Here is a 25,743-nt window from a genome sequence, read left to right as displayed (position 1 = left end):
TCCCTTATGACAGGATGCAGCGGCTTGATCTGTCGCCAACACCAGACGAAATAGTGCAAATTAATGTTGTGACATGAGCCACACTCCTTAGTGCCCTGACTGACAACCAGCAGCCGCTTAGAAAAGGCAAAATTGCATCAGTCTGATGGTGGGGGAACAATGACCTTGGATTGGACAAGAGGTGGACCAAAAATGTGTGGCCCAGACCTCGTTGTCCTCGTGTGGAAAATGAAAATACCTAAAGCACCACCCAAATGGATTAATTTAAGACATATTGATTTATTAATAAATCAAATGATTTATTAATTAATATCCATAAACTTTTTTGAGGATAGATTCTAAATTAATATGGAAGCATATTGGTTATATTAAAAAACAATTAACTACAGTGCATTCGGAAAGTATGCAGACCCTTTGACTTTTTCCACATTTTGTTACAGCCTTATTCTAAAAATGTATAAAAAAAAATCCCTTATCAAACATAATGACAAAGCAAAAACAGATTTTAAGACATTTTTGCAAATGCATTACAAATAAAGAACTGAAATATCAAATTTACATAAGTATTCAGACCCTTTACTCAGTACTTTGTTGAAGCACCTTTGACAGCGATTACAGCCTTGAGTCTTCTTGGGTATGACGCTACAAGCTTGGCACAACTGTATTTGGGGAGTTTCTCCCATTCTTCTCTGCAGATCCTCTCAAGCTCTGTCAGGTTGGATGGGGAGCGTTGCGACACAGCTATTTTCAGGTCTCCAGAGATGTTCGATCGGGTTCAAGTCCGGGCTTTGGCTGGGCCACTCAAGAATATTCAGAGACTTGTCCCAAAGCCACTCCTGCGTTGTCTTGGTTGTGCGCTTAGGGTCGTTGTCCTATTAGAAGGTGAACCTTCGCCCCAGTCTGAGGTCCTGGACGCTCTGGTGCAGGTTTTCATCAAGGCTCTCTCTGTACTTTGCTCTGTTCATCTTTCCGTCAATCCTAACTAGTGTCCCAGTCCCTGCCACTGAAAAACATCCCCACAGCATGATGCTGCCACCACCATGCTTCACAGTAGGAATGGGATTGGCCAGGTGATGAGCGGTACCTGGTTTCCTCCAAATGTGACGCTTGGCATTCAGGCCAAAGAGTTCAATCTTGGTTTCATCAGACCAGGGAATCTTGTTTCTCATGGTCTGAGAGTCCTTTAGGTGCCCTTTGGCAAATTCCAAGCAGGCTGTCATGTGCCTATACTGAGGAGTGGCTTCCGTCTGACGACTCTACCATAAAGGCCTGATTGGTGGAGTGCTGCAGAGATGGTTGTCCTGGAAGTTTCTCCCATCTCCACAGAGGAACTCTAGAGCTCTGTCAGAGTGGCCATCGGGTTCTTGGTCACCTCCCTGACCAAGGCCCTTCTCCCGATTGCTCAGTTTGGCCGGGCGACCACCTCTAGGAAGAGTCTTGGTGGTTCCAAACTTCTTCCATTTAAGAATGATGAGGCCACTGTGTTCTTGGGGACCTTCAATGCTGCCGACGTTTTTTGATACACTTCCCCACTGCTGTGCCTCGACACAATCCTGTCTCTGAGCTCTACGGACAGTTACTTCGACCTCATGGCTTGGTTTTTTCTCTGACATGCACTGTCAACCGTGGGACCTTATATAGACAGGTGTGTTCCTTTTACAATTCATGTCCTATCAATTGAATGTACCACAGGGGGACTCCAATCAAGTTGTAGAAACAGCTCAAGGATGAAAAATGGAAACAGGATGCACCTGAGCTCAATTTCGAGTCTCATAGCAAAGGGTCTGAATACTTCTGTAAAATAAGGTATTTATGTTTTTTATAAATTTGCAAAAATGTCTAAACCTGTTTTTTCTTTGTCATTATGGGGTAGTGTGTAGATTGATGAGGGGAAAAAATTGTTTAATCCATTTTAGAATAAGTCTGTAACCTAAATCAAAAAATGTGGAATAAGTGAATAATTTCCGAATGCACTGTATAGCTTTCGGTTACTATACAGATCTAACAATTGTTTTACTGTATCCATTACAAAGACCCTAGTAACCCAACTGCTGCTTTCTGTCCATGATTATGGTGACATCTATCAAAACACAACCAAGACCTTACTTTGTGAATTAAATGTTATTAAATTAATTAGATGTTATTATAAGACACAACATTGCACCGTGTATGAATCACTAAATTGTCTGTCACTCCCAAACAGAAGACATCTGCATTGGTACCAATTTATTTTTAAATGTATTAACTTATATTTCCTTGTATATACATTACCAGCCAAATATTTTCACACCTACTCATTCCAGGGTTTCTTTCTTTTTACTATATTGTAGAATAATAGTGAAGACATCAAAATCATGTAGTAACCAAAAAAAGTGTTAATCAAATCAAAATATATTTTATATTTGAGATTCTTCAAAGTAGCTACCCTTTGCCTTGATGACAGCTTATCACACAAAAGTGTTAATCAAATCAAAATATATTTTATATTTGAGATTCTGAAAAGTAGCTACCCTTTGCCTTGATGACAGCTTATCACACTCTTGGCGTTCTCTCAACCAGCTTCATGAAGTAGTCACCTGGAATGCATTTCAATTAACAGGTGTACCTTGTTAAGTTACTTTGTGGAATTTATTTCCTTCTTAATCTGTTTGAGCCAATCCATTCTGTTGTGACAAGGTAGGGTTGTTTAACAGGCCTTTTGTATCTTTCAGATACTGTGTATCTTTCAGATACAAAAGGCCCAACTGGCTGGAATAATTTACCTGTAGAAATCAGGGCATTAAAATTACAGTGAATTTAAGAAAACCCTTTTTCAAATGTTAAGAACAAACTGTTAATATACAAATATGGTCACATAATGTTCGTTTTTTATTTGTATTATGTAAGTTGAGTGTTCTATTATTAGACAGTAGTTGCCATATTATAGTTGCTTTGTTTTTTAATTTGGACACTCAATAAGATTTGTAGTTACATCCATGTACGTGCAAATGTGAGAAAATTACAGTTCGGGTTGAAATTGTAAAATCGGGAAGATTGCACCTTTCCCTAATAAACATTTAGTGGTGCCAGTGGCTTCCTGCTTGTTTGTACAGTGTATTCTTGCACAAATATGATCACACTGGAACATACCAGACAACCTTGATTTAATGACATGAGTTGGAATGTGCGTGATGATCTACAGTGGCAAGAAAAAGTATGTGAACCTTTTCGAAATAACTAGATTTCTGCATAAACTGGTGATACAATTTGATCTGATCTTCTAGGTCTCAACAATAGACAAACACAGTCTGCTTAAACTAATGACACACAAATAATTATACGTTTTCATGTCTATTGAACACACCGTGTAAACGTTCACAGTGCAGGGTGGGAAAAGTATGTGAACCCTTGGATTTAATAACTGGTTGCCCCTCCTTTGGCAGCAATAACCTCAACCAAACGTTTTCTGTAGTTGCGGTCAGACCTGCACAACTGTCAGAAGGTTCCACAGTAACAGTTCCACAGTAGTGCTGTGGAACATCCGGGTGCACTTTTGCAAACTTCAGACGTGCAGCAATGTTTTTTTTGACAGCAGAGGCTTCTTCCGTGGTGTCCTCCCATGAACACCATTCTTGTTTAGTGTTTTACGTATCGTAGACTCGTCAACGGAGATGTTAGCATGTTCCAGAGATTTCTTTAAGTCTTTAGTTGACACTAGCATTCTTCTTAACCTCATTGAGCATTCTGCGCTGTGCTCTTGCAGTCATCTTTGCAGAGCGGCCATTCCTAGGGAGAGTAGCAACATGCTGAGCTTTCTCGATTTATAGACAATTTGTCTTACCTTGGACTGAAGAACATCAAGGCTTTTAGAGATACTTCTGTAACCCTTTCCAGCTTTATGCAGGTCAACAATTCTTAATCTTAAGTCTTCTGAGATCTCTTTTGTTCGAGGCATGGTTCACATCAGGCAATGCTTCTTGTGAATTGTAAATTCAAATTTTGTGAGTCTTTTTTATAGGGCAAAGCACCTCTAACCAACATCTCCAATCTCGTGTCATTGATTGGACTCCAGGTCAGCTGACTCCTGACTCCTGACTTAAATTATGTATTCAATATAAACAATTAAAATACAATCATTTGTGTGCTATTTGTTTGTCTATTGTTGTGACTTAGATGAAGATCAGATCAAATTTGATAACCAATTTATGCAGAAATCCAGGTAATTCCAAAGGGTTCACATACTTTTTCTTGCCACTGTATGTAGGTTTGTGTGACAGTCAGAATTCCCCAGACAGCCCCTATATCTTCCAGACGGTTTCTGTCTAAATATTAACTGTTCATTAGATCGATGGTACTTTGTTTCACTGGTCTGACAGTTCATTCTAGAGTGGTCAGGTTCTGGCAAGACCAAACGTGATGTTAAGGACATACGCATATAAACGCAACAATTTAAAAGATTTGACTGAGTTACAGTTCATATAAGGAAATCAGTCAATTTAAGTCAATTCATTAGGCCCTAATCTATGGATTTAATATGACTGGGAATACAGATATGCATCTGTTGGTCACAAATACCTTTAAAATAAAAAAGGTAGGGGCGTCGATCAGAAAACCAGTCAGTATCTGGTGTGACCAACATTTGCCTCATGCAGCGCAAGACATCTCCTTCGCATAGTTGATCAGGCTGTTGATTGTGGCCTGCGGAATGTTGTCCCCCTCCTCTTCAATGACTGCGAAGTTGCTGGATATTGGCGGGAACTGAAACATGCTGTCGTACGTGTCGATCCAGAGCATCCCAAACATGCTCAATGGATGTCTGGTGAGTATGCAGGCCATGGAAGAACTGGGACATTTTTAGCTTTCAGGAATTGTGTACAGATCCTTGTGACATGGGGCCGTGCATTATCATGCTGAAACATGAGGTGATGGCGTTGGATGAATGGCACAACAATGGGCCTAAGGATCTCGTTACGGTATCTCTGTGCATTTAAATTGCCATCGAGAAAATGCAATTGTGTTCATTGTCCATTGCTTATGCCTGCCCATGCCATAACTCCACCGCCACCATGGGGCACTCTGTACACAACGTTGACATGGGTAAACCACTCGCCCACACGTCTGCCATCTGCCCGGTACAGTTGAAACCGGGATTCATCTGTGAAGAGCACACTTCTCCAGCGTGCCAGTGGCCATGGAAGGTAAGCATTTTCACACTGAAGTCAGTTACAACGCCAAACTGCAGTCAGGTCAAGACCCTGGTGAGGACGACAAGCACACAGATGAGCTTCCCTGAGACGGTTTCTGACAGTTTGTTCAGAAATTCTTCAGTTGTGCAAACCCATTTTCATCAGCAATCCGGGTGTCTGGTCTCAGACGATCCCGCAGGTGAAGAAGCCGGATGTGGAGATCCTGGGCTGGCGTGGTTACACGTGGTCTGTGGTTTTGAGGCCAGTTGGATGTACTGCCATGTTCTCTAAAACAACGTTGGAGGTTGCTTATGGCAGAGATATTAACATTAAATTCTGTCAACAGCTTCCAGTCAGCATGCCAATTGAACGCTCCCTCAAAACTTGAGACATCTGTAGCATTTTGTTGTGAAGAAACTGCACATTTTAGAGTGGCCTTTTATTGTCCACAGCACAAGGTGCACCTGTGTAATGATCATGCTGTTTAATCAGCTTCTTGATATGCCATACTTGTCAGGTGGGTAGATTGGAGAAATGCTCAAGAGCATCAAAACGACTGCAGGCGACTGCCGAGTTACTGATCTACAAATCACCTTGCATCATAGATAACGACTCATTATTATGTGTAGATCTGTTACTCAGTCAATTTACCCATGATACATTGCAGGTTTTGATCCTCTCGAACACAGCCACAGGCCCCATCCCAAAAGGCACCTATTCCTTATATGGCAGTTTGTTGGCGGGTGTGAAGTCATCTTACTCCTTCCAAACACTAATACACTTTAAATTACATTCCAAACTAACCACAATTCATAAATACCTGTCTTTACCGTCTCCTTTAGAGTATTGGCATCTGTGCCTTCATGGAAACAATGGACATGACTTATGAGGATGCTTATGTTGTTAACCTCAAAGTACTCAGACTAAAGACACTGAAGACTGAAGACATCTGTTTATTTTTTACCCAATCAGCAAGGAACACAACTTTTGACTAACAGAGATCATGGGGGGCAGGTCTAGGCCAATCGTCATCAAGGGTACCACGTTGTCAGTGTCTCTAGGTTCTAGGAGATTGGCTGAGTAACTCTGTTCCACACTGTTACCCTCTGGTCCATAATTGGCTAGTTCAAATGCCTATTACACAGAGGTATTTTTTCCATGACAACATCAGTGGAGAGGTTCATGTTGAGTGTGTGTGTTCTCAGAACAGTTCAAGCAGCATGTTGAGTTTGTGTGTGTGCGAGTCTCCCAGAAGAGTGCCATCAGCAAAGCGTAGTTGATGGGCAGGTTCAGGTGCTCCTCCGTCACTGGCAGGACCTTGAGCAGTTCCGGGGAGGCTAGGAGACTGGCTGTGGGGCCGATACGCTGCAACACACATGCCCCACACATAGGACCTCCATCGTCTGCACTATCCATCTACAACACACCGAGACAGAGAGTCAGTCAGTCACATACAGTGAGGGGGAAAAGTATTTGATTTTGTACGTTTGCCCACTGACAAAGAAATGATCCGTCTATAATTTTAATGGTAGGTTTATTTGAACAGTGAGAGACAGAATAACAACAACAAAATCGAGAAAAACGCATGTCAAAAATGTTATAAATTGATTTGCATTTTACTGAGGGAAATAAGTATTTGACCCCTCTGCAAAACATGACTTAGTACTTGGTGGCAAAACCCTTGTTGGCAATCACAGAGGTCAGACGTTTCTTGTAATTGGCCACCAGGTTTGCACACATCTCAGGAGGGATTTTGTCCCACTCCTCTTTGCAGATCTTCTCCAAGTCATTAAGGTTTCGAGGCTGACATTGGCATCTCGAACCTTCAGCTCCCTCCACAGATTTTCTATGGGATTAAGGTCTGGAGACTGGCTAGGCCACTCCAGGACCTTAATGTGCTTCTTCTTGAGCCACTCCTTTGTTGCCTTGGCCGTGTGTTCTGGGTCATTGTCATGCTGGAATACCCATCCACGACCCATTTTCAATGCCCTGGCTGAGGGAAGGAGGTTCTCACCCAAGATTTGACGGTACATGGCCCCGTCCATCATCCCTTTGATGCGGTGAAGTTGTCCTGTCCCCTTAGCAGAAAAACACCCCCAAAGCATAATGTTTCCACCTCCATGTTTGACGGTGGGGATGGTGTTCTTGGGGTCATAGGCAGCATTCCTCCTCCTCCAAACACGGCGAGTTGAGTTGATGCCAAAGAGCTCCATTTTGGTCTCATCTGACCACAACACTTTCACCCAGTTGTCCTCTGAATCATTCAGATGTTCATTGGCAAACTTCAGACGGGCATGTATATGTGCTTTCTTGAGCAGGGGGACCTTGCGGGCGCTGCAGGATTTCAGTCCTTCACGGCATAGTGTGTTACCAATTGTTTTCTTGGCGACTATGGTCCCAGCTGCCTTGAGATCATTGACAAGATCCTCCCGTGTAGTTATGGGCTGATTCCTCACCGTTCTCATGATCATTGCAGCTCCACGAGGTGAGATCTTGCATGGAGCCCCAGGCCGAGGGAGATTGACAGTTCTTTTGTGTTTCTTCCATTTGCGAATAATCGCACCAACTGTTGTCACCTTCTCACCAAGCTGCTTGGCGATGGTCTTGTAGCTCATTCCAGCCTTGTGTAGGTCTACAATCTTGTCCCTGACATCCTTGGAGAGCTCTTTGGTCTTGGCCATGGTGAAGAGTTTGGAATCTGATTGATTGATTGTTTCTGTGGACAGGTGTCTTTTATACAGGTAACAAACTGAGATTAGGAGCATTCCCTTTAAGAGTGTGCTCCTAATCTCAGCTCGTTACCTGTATAAAAGACACCTGGGAGTCAGAAATCTTTCTGATTGAGAGGGGGTCAAATACTTATTTCCCTCATTAAAATGCAAATCAATTTATAACATTTTTGACATGTGTTTTTCTGGATTGTTTTGTTGTTATTCTGTCTCTCACTGTTCAATTAAACCTACCATTAAAATTATAGACTGATAATTTCTTTGTCAGTGGGCAAACGTACAAAATCAGCAGGGGATCAAATACTTTTTTCCCCTCACTGTACATACAAGCTTTGTGAATGAAAAGGAGTTCACCATCTCAACTACAATCAGCTGTATGTAATGAATCCCTTTTATGACTTAACATTTACCGCCTCAGCACAGCTCAGGCACACTAAATGTAACAGGGATAACATGATTTCCCAGTAAGTGCCCTCTGACCGACTGACTAGGTATTACAGTTGGCTAACAGGCCTGACTGGTTAGCTGTTCGCAGAATGTGGGCAATTTTTCTAGAACTCCTACACACACACCTATCTGAATTGAGCAGGTCTGGTTGAGAGACATTGCAAATCAGAATGTGGTATTGTGGCGGGGAGGAGGAAGCGGGGCCTTACGTATTTGAGTGGCAGCTTGCACATGGCGAGAGGCCAGTCGGGCATGATGTGGTTATGATACTCCCGCACGGAGCAGCGAGGGGGGGGGGGGGTTAACTCTTGTCCTCAGGAGACAAAGCGTCTCAGAATAGGAGTGCTGATCTAGGATCAGTTTAGCATTTTAGCTCACAAGGAAAATAATGATATGGACAGGTGGACCTGGCCCTAGATCAGCACTCCTGCTCTGAGAAGCTTTTTGAGCCTTGGTCCCATACTGTGCGTGCTGTAGTGTTTCCTACTTTCCAATCACTGTCAAGCCATACACACAGAGGGTTGGCTAACAACACAGACTAGACCACCAGGCTATGGGAGGAGGCTTTCACAGAACACAAATTCAATTGGAACACATTCACTTGCACAGTGACGTGCTCATTTGCGTCACATAAATGCCACCCAAAGAGGAATGAGGCTTTCTCATAATTACATTACCACAACATCCTGCTTCAATGAACAGCTTGTACATTTCTCTGTGATCTGAGACGGTGTTTGAGAAAGAACACACATAAAAGAAAGAAAGAGACTGGGAATAGGAGAGAGTTAAGTATAGCGAAGGAGTGTGTTAGAGAGTGATGGAGAGGATTATGGAGGGGTAGAGGGGGGTGGAGTGGAAGAATAGAGAGAGAGAGACAAGTGAAGAGGGATGGAGTGTAGTGGAGCGGGTCAGTGCCAGTGGAGGCTGCTGAGGGGAGGACGACTCATAATAATGGCCTAAATGGAATCAAACATGGTTTCCAGGTGTTTCATACCATTCAAATACACTCCATTCCAGCCATTATTATGAGCCGTCCTCCACTCACCAGCCTCCAGTGATCAGTGCTCTCACCCCAGCCAGTGTGAGGATGTTGGTGATGTTCTTGGTGATGACCAGAGAGCTCTTGGCCCGTGTCACCGCCACATACAGCAGGTTCCACTCATCGTCTGGGATGTCACCCCGAGGACGAGGGAGAAAACAGTGGAGTCAGCCACTAGCAAACATTGGTACTATAATCTGGACTGTAATACATTAACCAATGTTCTGATTGGGCGTAGGCCGTGGACCAATGCAAACAGTCCTTGGCCTTAGATAAGAGTTGGTATTTGGATAGGTTTGATTGCCTAAGGATTGCACACACACACACACACCTCCTGAGCAGCTGGAAAGTCTGGGTAAGTTGTGGGCGGCACAGGGTACCTTAGCAAAATCATCAGTGATCACCACCGTGTCAAACTCCAGACCCTTTGACTTATGGACTGTCCCCAGGATAAAATCTGAGAGAGAGAAAGAGAAAGAGCAGGGGAGAGTTGAGACAAATGAGAAAGATCAGACTCTCAAATACAAATACAGCAATTCATAACTCTGTGTGTGTGTGTGTGGTGGCATGTACTGTACTTGTGTGTATGTTTGTGTGTGTGTGCATGTGCAGTATGTACCTGTGTGTATGTGTGTCTATACAGTGTGTGTGTACAGTATGTAACTGTGTGTGTACCTGCGTGTTGGGCCTCTCTCTCTGTGCAGCCGTAGAGGAGTTCCACCAGCTCAGGGATGCGGCTGTTGTATTTCTCCACCATGGAGAGTTTGCCCTCCAACTCATGGTCTTCTGTGTTTTTAGCATAACTCTTCAGCCCAAAGTAGCCCCCCAGAATCTGCTGGGTGAACCTATGGATGAAGCTGTCCTTGATGACTAGAGAACAGAGAGAGAAGGGAGCATGTTTAAAAAGGGAGGGAGCTAGTTACACTGCAGGGTAGAGCTAAACCTATTGACACAAAAGACCCAACCAATAAAACAATGAGCATTGAGAGAGCCAAGGCAGGATACTGTCTAACCAAAAACAGATGTCACATAGGTACAACATACTAATTCACTTGTATTAGAATTGCAGAACTGAGGCAAGGGGCAGTGTGTGCACCACTCACCTCGAGAGCGGTTGTTTTCTGGCTGCATCAGAACCCAAATGTCCATGATTCTGTTCAGCCCAAAATTCTTCACTCCCTGGAGTGGAAAATACATGTCTTACACAAGACCCAAACACATTGTGTGTGTGTGTGTGTGGACACTCACCCCTACGATGTGCAGCCTACAGCGGGGGTTGGCGTCGGTGAGTCAGACAGCTTGGTCGAACACGGAGGTGTTAGAGAAAGACAGTACTGCTAACCTGCCCCGGCCAGGACTCAACCCCAGGGGACACAGCAATCCACAGTCTTACCCTGCACACAGCCTGGGGATGGACACACACACTAAAGGGCAGGTTGCACTATATATTTACACAAATCTAACAACGTAGATTGATGATATTCCATCTAAAACGGTCTTTATGCAAAAATGTATAAAAAAAATGTTATACACACACACTAATTTCTCCATTTGAATTACATTGATCAAAAACTCATACCAACAATATATTGCATATTTGATGTCAAGAATGGAACAGCCTGGTGGTGGCGGCAGTGAACTACAACCGCTGTTTACCGGTGTTGTGCCTTAAATCTCCCCCCCTTCGCGTTCTTCATTTCTGCGACTTCCTTGCTAGTTGAAATTTCTGCCCTTCACTCCGTTGTCAGTTTAGCCTACATTTCACTGATCTTAGTAGTTTTCGGTTTGGCTATTTGTTTTAAGTGTATGTGGCGGTTCTAGCTTGTATGGCACCCTGGGCGAACCCCCGTTCAGCTCCCGCCCCGTGTCGCCCACGGCAAGATGCCGCCAAGGGCGGCTGCCCATGTCGCCCGTACCTCTATGTTTAATAACGCACATACATTAATTATTAATTTCGGTTGTCTATCCTGACGTCTAGTTTGTTCTATAGAAAGTACTTGACTCTAGCCACAAAATTAAGGAAATTGGAAGGGGGGGGCAGAATTCTGTCGGGGGAGATTTTCGGCACAACCCCGGCATGCGTGTTTGGTCGAAATGAGAGAAGATGGGAAGAAAACACTTCGTGAGGATAGTACGGCGGGTAGACTGGGCCAGAGTAACACCTGACGCTTCTGTCATATCCGGGACTCAATTTCCCCCTAAACGATTGCTACCAACAGTGGAAGAGTGATAAAAAAAACGATGCTTGCCAGCTAAGTGCACCGGGCCATGCAAAACGAACTGGCCCACTTACACGAATCTAGCATGGTGTTTGGGGATGGAAAAAGCTCGCTAACGTTATCAAGCAAGCTACAACAACTCCATCAACAGAATACTCCACGTTTTACAGAAAATAAATGGTGAAATACCAATCTGATTAATGTAATTGTTTATTTCAAGGTATTTTTGCTAAACTTCACGAACTTTATTTGCCGATATAACCTGCAGGATATCATGGTAGCCATTATACAGTTGAAGTCGGAAGTTTACATACACCTTAGCCAAATACATTTAAACTCAGTTTGTCACAATTCCTGACATTTAATCCTAGTAAAAAATTCCCTGTCTTAGTTCAGTTAGGATCACCACTTTATTTTAAGAACGTGAAATGTCAGAATAATAGTAGAGAATTATTTATTTCAGCTTTTATTTCTTTCATCACATTCCTAGTGGGTCAGAAGTTTACATACACTCAATTAGTATTTGGTAGCACTGCCTTTAAATTGTTTAACTTGGGTCAAACATTTCGGGTAGCCTTCCAAAAACTTCCTACAATAAGTTGGGTGAATTTTGACCCATTCCTCCTGACAGAGCTGGTGTCAGGTTTGTAGGCCTTCTTGCTCACACACGCTTTTTCAGTTCTGCCCACAAATTTTCTATAGGATGAGGTCAGGGTTTTGTGATGGCCACTCCAATACCTTGACTTTGTTGTCCTTAAGCCATTTTGCAACAACTTTGGAAGTATACTTGGGGTCATTGTCCATTTAGAAGACCCATTTGCGACCAAGCTTTAACTTCCTGACTGATGTCTTGAGATGTTGCTTCAATATATCCACATAATTTTCCTACCTCATGATGCCATCTATTTTGTGAAGTGCACCAGTCCCTCCTGCAGCAAAGCACCCCACAACATGATGCTGCCACCCCCGTGCTTCACGGTTGGGATGGTTTTCTTCGGCTTGCAAGCATCCCCCTTTTTCCTCCAAACATAACGATGGTCATAATGGCCAAACAGTTCTATTTTTGTTTCATCAGACCAGAGGACATTTCTCCAAAAAGTACAATCTTTGTCCCCATGTGCAGTTGCAAACCGTAGTCTGGCTTTTTTATGGCGGTTTTGGAGCAGTGGCTTCTTCCTTGCTGAGCGGCCTTTGAGGTTATGTCGATATAGGACTCATTTTACTGTTGATATAGATACTTTTGTACCCGTTTCCTCCAGCATCTTCACAAGGTCCTTTGCTGTTGTTCTGGGATTGATTTGCACTTTTCGCACCAAAGTACGTTCATCTCTAGGAGACAGAGCACGTCTCCTTCCTGAGCGGTATGACGGCTGCGTGGTCCCATGGTGTTTATACTTGCGTACTATTGTTTGTACAGATGAACGTGGTACCTTCAGGCATTTGGAAATTGCTCCCAAGGATGAACCAGGAGGTCTACAATTTTTTTCCTGAGGTCTTGGCTGATTTCTTATGATTTTCCCATGATGTCAAGCAAGAGGCACTGAGTTTGAAGGTAGGCCTTGAAATACATCCACAGGTACACCTCCAATTGACTCAAATTATGTCAATAAGCCTATCAGAAGCTTCTAAAGACATGACATAATTTTCAGGAATTTTCCAAGTTGCACACATAGACAACTGACACCCACGAAGCATCGCTACCCACCGCGCCACAAAAGCCGTGGCCCTTGCAGAGCAAGGGGAACAACTACTTCAAGGTCTCAACGCTATTTAGAGCGCACCACCGCCAACTAGCTAGCCATTTCACATCGGTTACATATAGACGTTCAATATCTATTGTGATGGTAAAGGTTTATCTTGATTTTGTTCAACAGTAGGATAAATACTGATGTGCTGAACTGCTTATATGTGATGTGTTTCAAGGCTGCTCGTGGTTAGCTGGTCAGGGAAATCAGGGATATAAAAGGAGCTATGCTAAAAGCCTGGGAGCTGTATAAGTGGTTACATTACCCCACAAAAAATTGTATCACAATAGGACTCATCCGTATGATGTCAGTCTTCACCGTCTTATGTGAACAGTGGCTTCACACCTACTCGTTTAGTGCTCCCCTTTAGGTCACTTTTCCGACATATCTTCGGTCAAGTAAAATATACAATTCTCAAAAAATACAAATGTAACGTGATATGTTGTATTGGGACTTTGTTTGAAGGATGAAACAAATCAGAATGTTTAATAGCAACTTAATTCTGCAATCTTCCCTTTAAAGCAAACTGATCTAAACAGAACCAAATGAACCAAATAAGAACACAGTAGTCATGGAACACCATGGATATTTTACAGGGATGTTGAAGTAGGTGCACGAAGTCAACATAGTGGGTCACTTTCAGCGACAACTTAGAGCGAAAAAGCGCGAAGCTAAACTCCTTTGTTTTGGTCCCATACCTACCCGGCTCTAAGAACACAAATTGAACCCATGCGAAGTGTGAAGGTGTGAGCGCGAACTCTTGCATCTTACGTAACGCAACGTAATTTTGCTGAGTCAACCTTTAAAAAGGTCCAATGTAGCCGTTCTCATTTCAAGTAATTTCTGGGTAACAATTAAGTCCTTACTATAATAGTTTTACATTAAAATGGTCACGAAGAAACAAATACCTTTTTAGCAAATAAATATTTTTCAAGCAAGAATGTTGCTGTCCAAGTTGGGAGGGAAGGGCACCAAAGCGGTGCATTAAATAACCAGTGTGGATCAATCCCCGAGCAGAGGGGTCTAATGGTAGGGATATGTCATCTGAAAACTAGCTGTTTTTAGCCGAGAGGTTTGGAACTCTATTTGTTATTATATTAAATGTATATGGCCTGGTGATGTTACCAGGCAAGCCAAAACTCCACCCGGGAAAGTGACGTTATCAACAAAAATCACAGAAGCAATCTTTCCCCATTTGAAAGCAATGCAGCCAAACCTGAATTCAAGCAATAAGGACACACAGTTTAAATTTGGAGTATAGCTCCTGTCCAAACGTTGTGAATCAGTTTATTAGGTACACCACCCCGTTCATGAAAATGGTTTGCTCCTACAGACAGTGAGATGAGTTGCCTTGGCTTGCGACATAAAATAGGCAGACAGTCATTGCGGCATTCAGTTACTGTTCGATTGAACGTTAGAATGTGCAAAACGAGTGACCTAAGCTCTGTGCTTCATTTCTGGGATGTTTATATAGGACAAAATCATCCTGCTTTTGAGAGTTCTTACATTTCTTAAAGGCCTTATTCCTTGCTTGGATAGATTCTAGAATCTCATGATTAAACCAAAGGCTAGATCTCTGCTTTACCCTGACCCGTCTAATGGGAGCCATCACATTCACCACATCAAGGAATCTACATTTAAAGGCTTCCAAGGCACTGTCTACCCCTACACTATCTAGCACAGGTGACCAGTCAATTTTACCCTCTTCCTCCCTAAACTTTTCTACAAAGTATTTTTTGAGTCCTCTGATTCTAACGGTTTTGTGACACTTAAATGTATCTTTAAAAATCCTCCTTGTGCAAAATGTAATAAAATGATCACTGATTCCATAGACTATTACTCCACTCTGCGATATTTTAGATTTATCAGACACCAATATTAAGTCAATTGTACTTTGCACTGTTTCACATATCCTGGTGGGATCTTTTATAATTTGGGTCAGAGCAAGTGATCTACAAAAGTGCATAAATACATTGTGGGTTGGGCTATTCTTTTTGCAGACATCAGTATTGAAAACCCCTAACAAAATTATTTCCTTCAACAGCGAATCATTACAGTTTGACAACACAATTTCAAGACCTTCATAGAATGCATTCTGCTTGGGCGGCCTATAACACACCCCAACAAAATCGGCTTGGTTTTGGGAAGGCAGATATCCAGCCAGACAATCTCCAGATCAGCGTTTAAATGTGATCTGACGTTAAAAGCAATGTCTGATCTTACAAACGCACATATTACCCCACCGTTCCGATTCCGATCCTTCCTGACAACAGAGTAATTACTTATCTCAATTTCTGAGTCACAAACAGATGAATCCAACCATGTCTCAGTAAAACATAAGACACCCACCTCTGATTTGCAAACCAACAGGCGTATCTCATCGATCTTCGGTAGTAGGCTTCGGACGTTTAAGTGCACAAAATGTAAGCCCTTCTTCCCAAAGGCCTCATTGAATTCTCGATCCACTTATAACTCGCCTCCCACTGCACTGCCATCTTCCCACTGCCCTGCCTCCTTTCCTGTTAAGACTTTGCCATTTAGCAGTATAGGCGAGACAGTGTGTTCATAGGAAAAAAGGAACTGTTAACAGACAAGGAACTGTGGCAGACAACTTGTGACCACTGTGAAACTGATAACAGGAAAAGAGGTCTCCCCAACCAGGGAGGGGAGAAACCGTTAGATTTGCAGTAAATTGTGTAACGTGGCAGGATATGATAAGCAATGAATGTGTAGGAGAAGACTGGTAAATAGTATTGATAGTGTTAGGAGAAGAGGGGCATTGATGACCAAATGTGAGGTATATAACCAAATGTGCATTGTATGATTTTTAGAGCTCTCGTGAATAAACATTCTGATTATTGTAAGCTGGGACTCGGGTCTGTTTCATTCAACTAGAATCTTACAAACTCTGGGTTGCAGACTGAGTAGTTTAATTGAAGTTCAGTTTAAGAACATTGAGAACAAAATTCTCGTAACACATATGTATATACTGTACTCTATACCATCTACTGCATCTTGCCTATGCCGTTCGGCCATCACTCATTCATGTATTTTTATGTACCTATTCTTATTCATTCCTTTACACTTGTGTGTATAAGGTAGTTGTTGTGAAATTGTTAGGTTAGATTACTTGTTAGATATTACTGCATGGTCGGAACTAGAAGCACAAGCATTTTCGCTACACTCGCATTAACATCTGCTAACCATATGTATGTGACAAATAAGATTTGATTTGTTTTCCTCCTACCAGAATCTTCTACACTTTCTTACACACTTGGAGAATCGTGGCTCCAATGTAGGCAATCTCTGAACCAAACCAAAAGCTCTGAGAAGAGAAAGTGTGTGTTTTTCGAGAAGTGTGTGTTTTCTGGTGTGTGAATGTGTGTGTTGGATGTTTCTTTGGGAGGAGAGGTTTTTGGGTATAACACTTACCCTTTTTGCATTGCGGTCAGGCACGGTCACTGTGCCATGTGTGTTTCTGTACGTGGTTGCGGGTGATGTGTGTCGGCCAAGGCCATGTAGGCATTGAGGGTCAGGGTGACCACCTTGACGTTGACGAAGCCCCCGCTGCCCCTTAGGCAGCACCCAGGCCACAGAGAAGGGCTTCACGTTACTAGACAACTTCTTCAACTCCTGGTAACTGGGAGAGAGGGGAAAGGGACCTGAACATGGCCAACTGGATGACTGATTGAACTGATTGAATGGCTTTACTGACAGACTGACGACAACCAGACATATGGAACAAAACTGTTCTAGACATAAGGACAGAAACTGGTCTAGACCGACAGACAAGCAGACGGCCCCGAAAGCCATGGAGTGGACCGTCCTGCAGTCCACGTTGCTGGGGAAACAGCGCTGGGCCTGGGTGGCCACAGACTTGTTGAAGGCCATGTGGAGGTGTGGCCTCTGCTGAGCGTACCAAATTAGGGTGGTGGTCTTCCCTGTGACTGGAACACAGCAACAACATTTAACCCCTACACTACTTCACAGCAGGAACATTCACACATAGGGCACAATCAACAGCTCACAATGTGGGCTTTTTTGTGAAGTGGGGTGGACCATTCGTGTGTGTGTGTGTGTGGATCCACTTGAACTACTCTACAAAGGAGCTGATCGTGGACTACAGGAAAAGGCGGGCCGAACAGGCCCCCATTAACATCGACGAGGCTGTAGTGGAGCGGGTCGAGAGTCTCAAGTTTCTTGGTGTCTACATCACCAACGAGTTATCATGGTTCAAACATACCAAGACAGTCATGAAGAGGGCATGAGAAAACCTTTTCCCCCTCAGGAGACTGAAAAGATTTGGCATGGGTCCCCAGATTCTCTAGGTTCTACTATCGAGAGCATCCTGACCGGTTGCATCACCGCCTGGTATGGCAACTGCTCAGCATCTGACCGCGAGGCGCTACAGAGGGTAGTGCGAACGGCCCAGTACATCACTGGGGCCAAGCTTCCTGCCATACAGGACCTATATAATAGGCGGTGTCAGAGGAAAGCCCATAAAATTGTCAGAGACTCCAGTCACCCTAGTTATAGACTGTTTTCTCTGATACCGCACAGCAAGCGGTACTGGAGCGCCAAGTCTAGGACCAAAAGGCTCCTCAACAGCTTCTACCCCCAAGCCATTAGACTACTGAACAATTCATAAAAATCGCCACCGGACAATTTACATTGACACCCCCCACCCCCACCCCGAACACTGCTGCTATTCACTGTTTGTTTGTTACCTATGCATAGTCACTTCACCCCCACCTACATGTACAGATTACCTCAACTAACCTGTACCCCTGCACACTGACTCGGTACCGGTGCCCCCTGTATATAGCCTCGTTATTCTTATTGTATTACTTTTTATTATTACTTTTTTATTTTAGCCTACTTGGTAAATATTTTCTTCTTCTTGAACTGCACTGTTGGTTAAGGGCTTGTAAGTAAGCATTTCACGGTAAAGTCTACACTTGTTGTATTCGGCGCATGTGACAAAGTTTGATTTGACAATTGTCACGATATAGAAAGAGTATCCTCATCCTAAACTGATGAATCACAGACTGAGCTGAACTGATGAATCACAGACTGAGCTGAACTGACAGGAAGATGGTGCCCTCTAGCGACAATTCAGAGAATGCTAGCAAAAGTACCAACTCTATATCTAACTTGTTTTCTGTAAAAACACAGCTGTGGCATGATGTTGGTAGTAGTGGTCTGGCGGTACCGGCGAAGGCCATGATCTTGACCACGTGGTCTCTATGGATGTCGTGGTTGAGGATCTGCTGCTGTTCGTGGGTCACCTGAACCTGGACTCTCCTGGGAGAAAGAGGACTGGGCATGAGACTCGGGTTATGACTGATTCATTCAAAATACTTCCTTCTAGAAAGATATCAGTCCTCACCCACTCTGATTGGTTATTGCTGTGGGCAGGGCGTTCTCCATCAGGTGAAGGACGTAGAAGATGTAGTGCCACCTGGAGTGGAGGAAGGAGAACAGAGGTGGAGAGAGAGACCGTCAATGTCCGCCTGTCTATCCATCTGTTTGTACATGTCCATCTCTATATAACTTCCATCTTTACCTGTTGCTGATGTTGATGTCGTTCCTCCTCATGGCGAGCAGCATGGTTGCCATGGCACTGAGGTACTCTGTGATGGCGCTGGCTGAAGGGAGAGCCATCACAGAGGAGTACGTGTGGGGCTCCGTACCCCCTCAATACCCTCCATTTTTGGGAGTCTGTTTAATGCAGGCCTCAGCCTGAGGGAACAGACGATGTGTCCTCACACTCTGTAACACTGCCCCAGGCTTCACCCTCTGACTGGACTTATACTGGTCCATGAACCTGGAAAATAGAAATTTAAAAAAAAAACACACAAACACACACAGAATAGATCAGAAATGGCCCAAAGGAACAGTTTAAAGTAAAGAGTCCTTACTCGACTATATGGAGGAAGCTCTCCTGGTCATTCTTTATGATTCTATGGGTTTCCAGGATGGCGTTGATCTCCTTCACGGCATCAGTCTCCTTCTTCGTGTAGCGGTAATGCAGCTTCTTCCAGGGCACAAACTACACACAGGGCCCAAAGACACAACTGAACCCAAAATAATGTATACAGCACATCTATTAACATTCTTACACTAGCTTATCTTCATAACTTTAACCTTAACTTCCTCCCCCTGTCCCAGGCTCTCACCAGTGACTGGGTGATAATGTTCCTCCAGCGTTGGCAGACCAGGCTGACATTACAGTAGAGGTCCTCAGCAGGCAGGAGGCTCAAAACCAGCATCAGCACCTCCTCTGGGAGGACTTCCACGTAACCCTGGGGATGGGCCAGGCCCCTGCTGCTTCTCAAGAGGCCGTAGAGGGCATCAGGCAGGGCCGCCACCTCCTCATGGTGATTCATAAAGGCTGGGTCTGGATCTGACCAACAGAGCTCAAACTCCTTGTCGTCCCCAAACATGTCCGTTGTCAGCCCCTCCAGATAGTCCACCTTCTCATCCTCAGGTTCCTCCTTCATAGGGGTGGCTAGTGCCTCCTCAGTCTCCATTTAGGGGATGAGCTCTCCATTGAGTCCCTCGGTTTTATGGAACCTGAGCCCTGGGACAGGGCTGCTTTCTGAGGACTGAACACCCTGACCACACCGATCACAGGGGAAAAACTGAGTGATCCCCTGCTGCTGGTCATCACTCGCATCTGAGATCCAGGGAAGAGAGAAGAGGGAGGAAAGGGAGGGGATGACAAGGTAAATGATACGTGTACAAAATGTTACATCACTTCAGGTCTCAAGAGTAAAAAAAACTATAATACACAAATGTACAGTACCTCTCTCTTTGTGGGTGTTCTGGGGTACAACCCACAGGTTGGGGTCTGAATTGCTGTGCCTGCGAGTGTGACAGTGTGAGGTGTTGGCTGCCCTCTGGTCTCCTACTAATTTCACGAAACTCGTCTAAGCTCAGGTGCCTTCGCTTGGCTTTTCCTGAAACATCACCAGGGCTGTGAATACATCCCTACATCAATGCTACACTCTCACACACAACTTCATGACACCAGTCCTGTGTTTTGGGTCAGTACTGAGGTAAATGCGTACCGATTAACGTACAGTTAAGTTTACAGATGGGTGACATGCATTAGCAAGTTACAGTAGTTGGCTAGCTAGCAATGGCCATTTACCATCCTCACCCAAGCAGCATTACATTTAGTGGACGACTCCATCATGTTGTTTCAAGAACACCTGCTAATGTCCAAAAATACAAGTCTTTAATTTTCCAGAACTGGTTTGACAACATTATTTGGGTTAAACAATTATTGAATAATGATGGACAACTATATGATTATCCAGAATTTATGAGAACACACAATGTTACATTCACTCCTGAGGAGTATCAAATTGTTGTTAGAGTTGTCCCTAAAAGGTGCTATTCTTCTTTTAGGAGAATATAACAACACTCCAAGTGCAACTGTTGAGGATTTTGTAGCCTCAATACAACTAGAAGGAATTGACATTTTAAACTATAAATGTAATAACATGTATATAAGGAAACTATGTCAATATGTTACTATTCCCTCTGCTAAAATGTACTGGAATGCAGCCCTAGGACAAGTGAACTGGAACAAAGTTTCGTTGTTGTCTGGTAAATATTGTATATCTAATAAGGTGAAAGCAGTATCATACAAACTTATTCATAGAATCTATCCTGTAAAGAACTTTATTATACACAGATTTAAAATAGCTATTGATAACAAATGTGTATTTTGTGGTTGTGACCCAGAAACTCTTGACCATTTATTTTGGGACTGTTCTTATGTCAGAAGACTTTGGAGTGAGTTAATTTTATTTGAAAAGAAACGACTGTTAATGTTAATCTGAGAGACTATGATATTATGTTTTATTTTGATCCAAATGATGTGGACCCTGATTTAACTTCCATTGTTCATTTGTTTATCTTTCACGGAAGATTCTTTATCCATAAAATGAAGTGGGCAGAGAACAAACCCCTTTTCACATGATTTAAGATAGAATTTCAGTTCTATCAGAAATGTAAAAACAAAAAAGCAATACGCACCATAAAAGTATTTAACACATTGAAAATGAATATTGATATGTAATACACCTGTCTGTAAGGTTTATGTACTCTTGTTTGTATATTTCTGTATTTGTGGTGTTCATAATAAAAATTATTTAAAAAAAACCCTGCTCATGTCCAATCATTCGTTCTCTAAATGTTAGCGTATATGCTAAATGCTAGCGTGAGCACCCAAACAACTCTAGCCCGCAATTTCGCTTGTGGATTTAGCTGGAAGACATTCAACCTTTTTAAATACTATTGAATATTACTGATATAATGTCTAGCATTCGTTGTTGTTGATAACACAGCAAAGCTAAGCGTTTATTGGCTACTTCTTCTTTGGTGAATTTACTTAGGATCAAGTTCAATGTGTTTTTGCTTGTACAGCGCCACCTATTGGTCAGTAGGAGAATAGCAAAAGAGTCAAAAGAAAAGTAGGCCTACATGTTGCTATAAGAATAACATGTTTATTGACATCAAGTTAATTCAATTACTGTTAATTGCTAAATAAAATGTGAGGATCAGTTGCATGTCAGCTTTATACCAGTAAGGAGACATCTACACCTATACCTTGGTCTAACAGAGCATTGGTGTGAACTAATAGATGTCAACATAAATGCACCGACATGCACAAAAGTATTGCCTTTGCGAGTAACATCTTTCAAGGCACGTTATTATAACAGTACCTTTTTTTAAAGTTATTTTACAGTGAAGCTCAGTCAGTCGAGTTAGTGAAAGTTGGGAATGTTCCAGTATGTAATCAGTTATCATTTAGAAATTCTATTCCGATCAGTGTAAAAATGTGTATTATCAGACAGCATGTAATATCACATTAATCACAAATATGGTATCGAATTATGACTATCCCCACAGGTAAAGGTGCATGGACGTATGGCGCATACCTCAATATAAAGAGAGGATACTGATAAAGGCGGTGGGTCATGGATAATACAAGCTGTAGGGTAACACTCCATAAATCTCATGGACTGATCCCCAAGATGACAGCTTAAAGCCACAAAATGGCCACCCTGTTGACAGTTTCATCCCTGGCTTAGTCCATATTCGTAGTGTAACAGAGAGACTACAACAAAAGGAGTCGGAAGCCTAATACCCTCTCCCTCTATTCCCATCCATCTAGTCTACTCTCTCACCCTTCTCTCACTGTTTGAGCACTCGGAGTTCATTGGGTTTAAAGAAGGCCTGGGACATCCCCATGCCGTAGATGTAAACCTTAGAGTCCACCACAATCTTCTCCTTCTTCATCAGGTCTGTATGAGGAGGGGGGATCATGCAAATATTATCTCTTCAGGTAATCACTAGCAGAATATAATAACAGTAATAATATGCTTTCTGTCTCAAATTGGATTCCATTATGACTTAAGAATTGTGTTATTGTTAAGAAGAAACCTCAAATCGTTGCTCACCATCAATTTCCCTCTGGAATTCATCAAGAGGTAGAAGGAGAACTTCAACAAATTCTGGAAGTAAAACAGAGGCCAGAATAAGATTTAGGTCAATGTTATTCTAACTGTGGAAAAATAACTAAAAGTGTGAAAGAAAATAATATTTACCTCCATCACCTGGAAACGAGTAAAAGAGGGAGGAAAGCAGAGAAATAAGAACAAGTTCAGGACAACATGTACAATACATATCAGCTTGACAATAAAAAACATGTTCTAGATTCATAACATTCCAAGAGTGTGACCCCTAACTTACCCAGCTGCTGTGTGGGGTTGGTGTTTTCGAGGTCGTCTCCATTGATGTTAACCATGACGATCTGTGTGGTGCAGTTAGAGAGGCCAGGGTCCAAGCAGGTCACTGCGAGGTCAGGAGGAGGGGGAGAGGAAAGGGGGGATGAAGGGGAGTTCAAACTTGTAATCTGCTGTGTGTTACTACCCCACTAGTCACTGACATCATACTACACTCTCACATTCCCAATGGTAAAACTGGCAACTCAGAAGATCACAGGCATATTGAATTTGTCTTCGCTGATGGAACTGGTACATAATCTGCACTGTGTTTTGAGCGTGTGTGTTCATAAGACCTTACCTGGGGTGACTCCTACCACCTCCCCCTTGTAACCAGTCTCCTCCTTCAGCTCTCGCAGAGCAGCAATCTCTGCACTCTCATCCGCGTCAATCAGACCTGAGCAACAGCAAAAACACCCATACACAGCAAACACGGATATCAGAACACAAAATACAGCAATGACAGGCCTACATACACTGTGTCTGAACAGAGTTTTGAGATGTGACCGTAAACCCATGTCACCTGCAGGGAACTCTAGGGTACAGCACCCTATTGGTGGACGGAACTGCTTCACCATGACAACGCAGTCTTTGTGGAGGGTCCTCTTCAGAAGGGCAATGATCCCCACACCTGGAATAAAACACAGGAATCAATTTCTATAATGTCACTGCTTATCCATCAGTATGAAATGTATGTACACACACCATCTGCTGCATTGGCCTGTCTGGTTGTCCTTTTCGTAGTCTCCCAAGTTCTATTGAAAGACAAAAATGAATTGTAAAACGGAGAAGGGAAAGAAAGTGTTCATCAAAAGTCGCTTATGGAACTCATAAAGCTGTTCCATACCTTGTGTTTCCAACGGGGTCCACATAGGTGGTCTTCTCAAGTTTCAACCATTTCCCAGACGCAATGACCTGAAGAGAATACCGTTGAGTAATGTGATATAGCTAAACCAAGAGACTATTGTAATACTGTCATTTACACCACACAATGTGCATGATATTGTATCATATCTACCTCCTCTTTTACAATGTGAGGTATGGTTGTCGATTTGGGAGGGCTGCTCATCTTTCCAGTACTGTTCTCAGGAAAATGGATGGAGGATTTAGTTTGTTTGCCCAAATCCAGAAAAAAAAAATGGATTACATGCATGAGTTCATAATTAATATAGGTATATGCAAGGCAGATAGTTATAAGGCATGCATTAAGTTTATTATACATAAACTTCATCGCAGGCCAGTTTTACCAACTTTTATTGTCCAACACAAGAAAGTTGCTAGCAGCATGGCTGAAGCAGCTAGCTAACTAGTCTGATTAATCAGGCTGTAATACACAAGTAATTGGTATATACAACCTGAAACAAATGCCTGCAAAAATTGTGTAAATGTTCCTTACAAGCCAGAATGTTAAATAAAATTACATTTTAAAAACGTACTCTGTTGTCTGTGGAAATAGTTCCAATCGTTTTTCCAACATTCATTTTAGAATCCCTTAAAATAAGGTCTGTGTTTCATGTAGGCTTAACCTGGCATGACGTTTTGATAAACATGCAAATCTCTCACGGACAAGGTGACTATTAATGTATTCGGATCTATTTACTTTCAGATTTTAAAAATCCTAGTTAACGTCAAAGTAGACATCTTGCAAGACTACAAATCCCTTATATTGATAAAAGTAATATTGTCTGAGAGAGATTTAAACAGTTATCAAAACGTCACGCCAGGGTAAGCCTACACAAAACACAGCCCTTATTTTAAGTGTTTCTAAAATCCCCTATGGGAAAAAATAATGGTAGAAAAAAACGATTGGAACCATTTCCCTTTGACAGCAAGGTTTCATGTGTATTATGATTTATACTGTGGTACTCTATATGGTTCGGTTTGGCACCTAGGTCATTTTACATTGGCCATTCTGAATCGAGGTGGATGGAGAATATTTACATACTTTTTGTGTGTGTGAATTTTTCATTGTTTCATTTTAATTAGAATTTCAATCTTAACTTTTTTTTAGATTCGGAATATACAATTTTCATGGCATGCTTGGTTAAATAGTTAGACGAGAGAACCTAATATCCCACATAAAACGAACTTTATCTCGAAGCTGAACCGAACCATATAACTACCAGCTCAGTAAAATGTCGGGTAAACAATATTTTTGACAAACCGCACAGAAAACCGGTATAGCAAGTGAATGTAATTGTATTCAACATTCTGGCTTGTAAAGAACATTCACACTATTTTGTAGGCATTCGTTTGAGGCTGTAATTTTGCTAACTAGTTAGCTATATACTATACCAAGTAATTGTCTATTACAGCCTGATTAATCAGACAACTAAATTAGCTAGCTACCAAGCTAATTTCTAGCGGACTAAACTAGACTGCACTCCATGGTGAAGGAAGTTTCTGATGAACTAGCTCATTCCTAGCAAAATCCACATGCTGTTATGTAAATATTCTTAAAACATATCAATATATATAAAAAACATAGTTACTTCTAAATTGGATACATGTGCAGTACTCACATGAATATGAAGTGGTTTTAGTCACAAGTCAAGTTAAAGAAGTCAAAAAATAAATAAAGCCCACAGCATTGATCACG

At 42.5% G+C, this 25,743-nt stretch overlaps 2 protein-coding genes and 1 pseudogene across 3 annotated transcripts in view; 1 reads left to right on the top strand and 2 right to left on the bottom strand.

The window, feature by feature from the left end:
- LOC139565980 (uncharacterized) overlaps positions 1–3,071 on the top strand; it is a 32,174-nt gene extending 29,103 nt beyond the window's left edge. For both annotated transcript variants that reach the window (XM_071386739.1, XM_071386740.1), the window contains one exon: positions 14–3,071. In XM_071386739.1, the coding sequence (XP_071242840.1) occupies positions 14–77 (64 nt within the window). In that variant the 3' untranslated portion in view covers positions 78–3,071. The remainder of the gene's footprint in view (positions 1–13) is intronic.
- Positions 3,072–6,108: 3,037 nt separating this feature from the next.
- Positions 6,109–19,990, bottom strand: LOC139565707 (F-box DNA helicase 1-like; annotated as a pseudogene).
- Positions 19,991–21,847: 1,857 nt separating this feature from the next.
- Positions 21,848–25,671, bottom strand: LOC139565979 (ADP-sugar pyrophosphatase-like). The gene is made up of 10 exons (XM_071386738.1): positions 25,667–25,671; positions 24,163–24,223; positions 23,992–24,059; positions 23,850–23,899; positions 23,668–23,775; positions 23,446–23,541; positions 23,113–23,214; positions 22,968–22,976; positions 22,821–22,874; positions 21,848–22,664 (listed from the first exon to the last, which is right to left on the bottom strand). The coding sequence occupies exons 2-10, from the start codon at positions 24,211–24,213 to the stop codon at positions 22,555–22,557; spliced, it is 648 nt and encodes a 215-aa protein (XP_071242839.1). The 5' UTR covers positions 24,214–24,223; positions 25,667–25,671; the 3' UTR covers positions 21,848–22,554.
- Between the last annotated feature and the right edge of the window lie 72 nt (positions 25,672–25,743).

Source organism: Salvelinus alpinus, chromosome 37 (assembly GCF_045679555.1).
Source record: "Salvelinus alpinus chromosome 37, SLU_Salpinus.1, whole genome shotgun sequence".
Taxonomy (NCBI): domain Eukaryota; kingdom Metazoa; phylum Chordata; class Actinopteri; order Salmoniformes; family Salmonidae; genus Salvelinus; species Salvelinus alpinus.
Note: the sequence above shows the minus strand (reverse complement) of the source record. Positions and strands in the feature narration are given on the sequence as shown.

Coding starts and splice junctions, on each gene's coding strand:
- LOC139565979 (XM_071386738.1), bottom strand. CDS start 24,213: ATGAGCAGCCCTCCCAAATCGACAACCATACCTCACATTGTAAAAGAG. Junction 23,900..23,991: donor GACCCCGTTGGAAACACAAG/GTATGGAACAGC, acceptor GTCTTTCAATAG/AACTTGGGAGACTACGAAAA. Junction 22,665..22,820: donor ATTCCAGAGGGAAATTGATG/GTGAGCAACGAT, acceptor CTCCTCATACAG/ACCTGATGAAGAAGGAGAAG.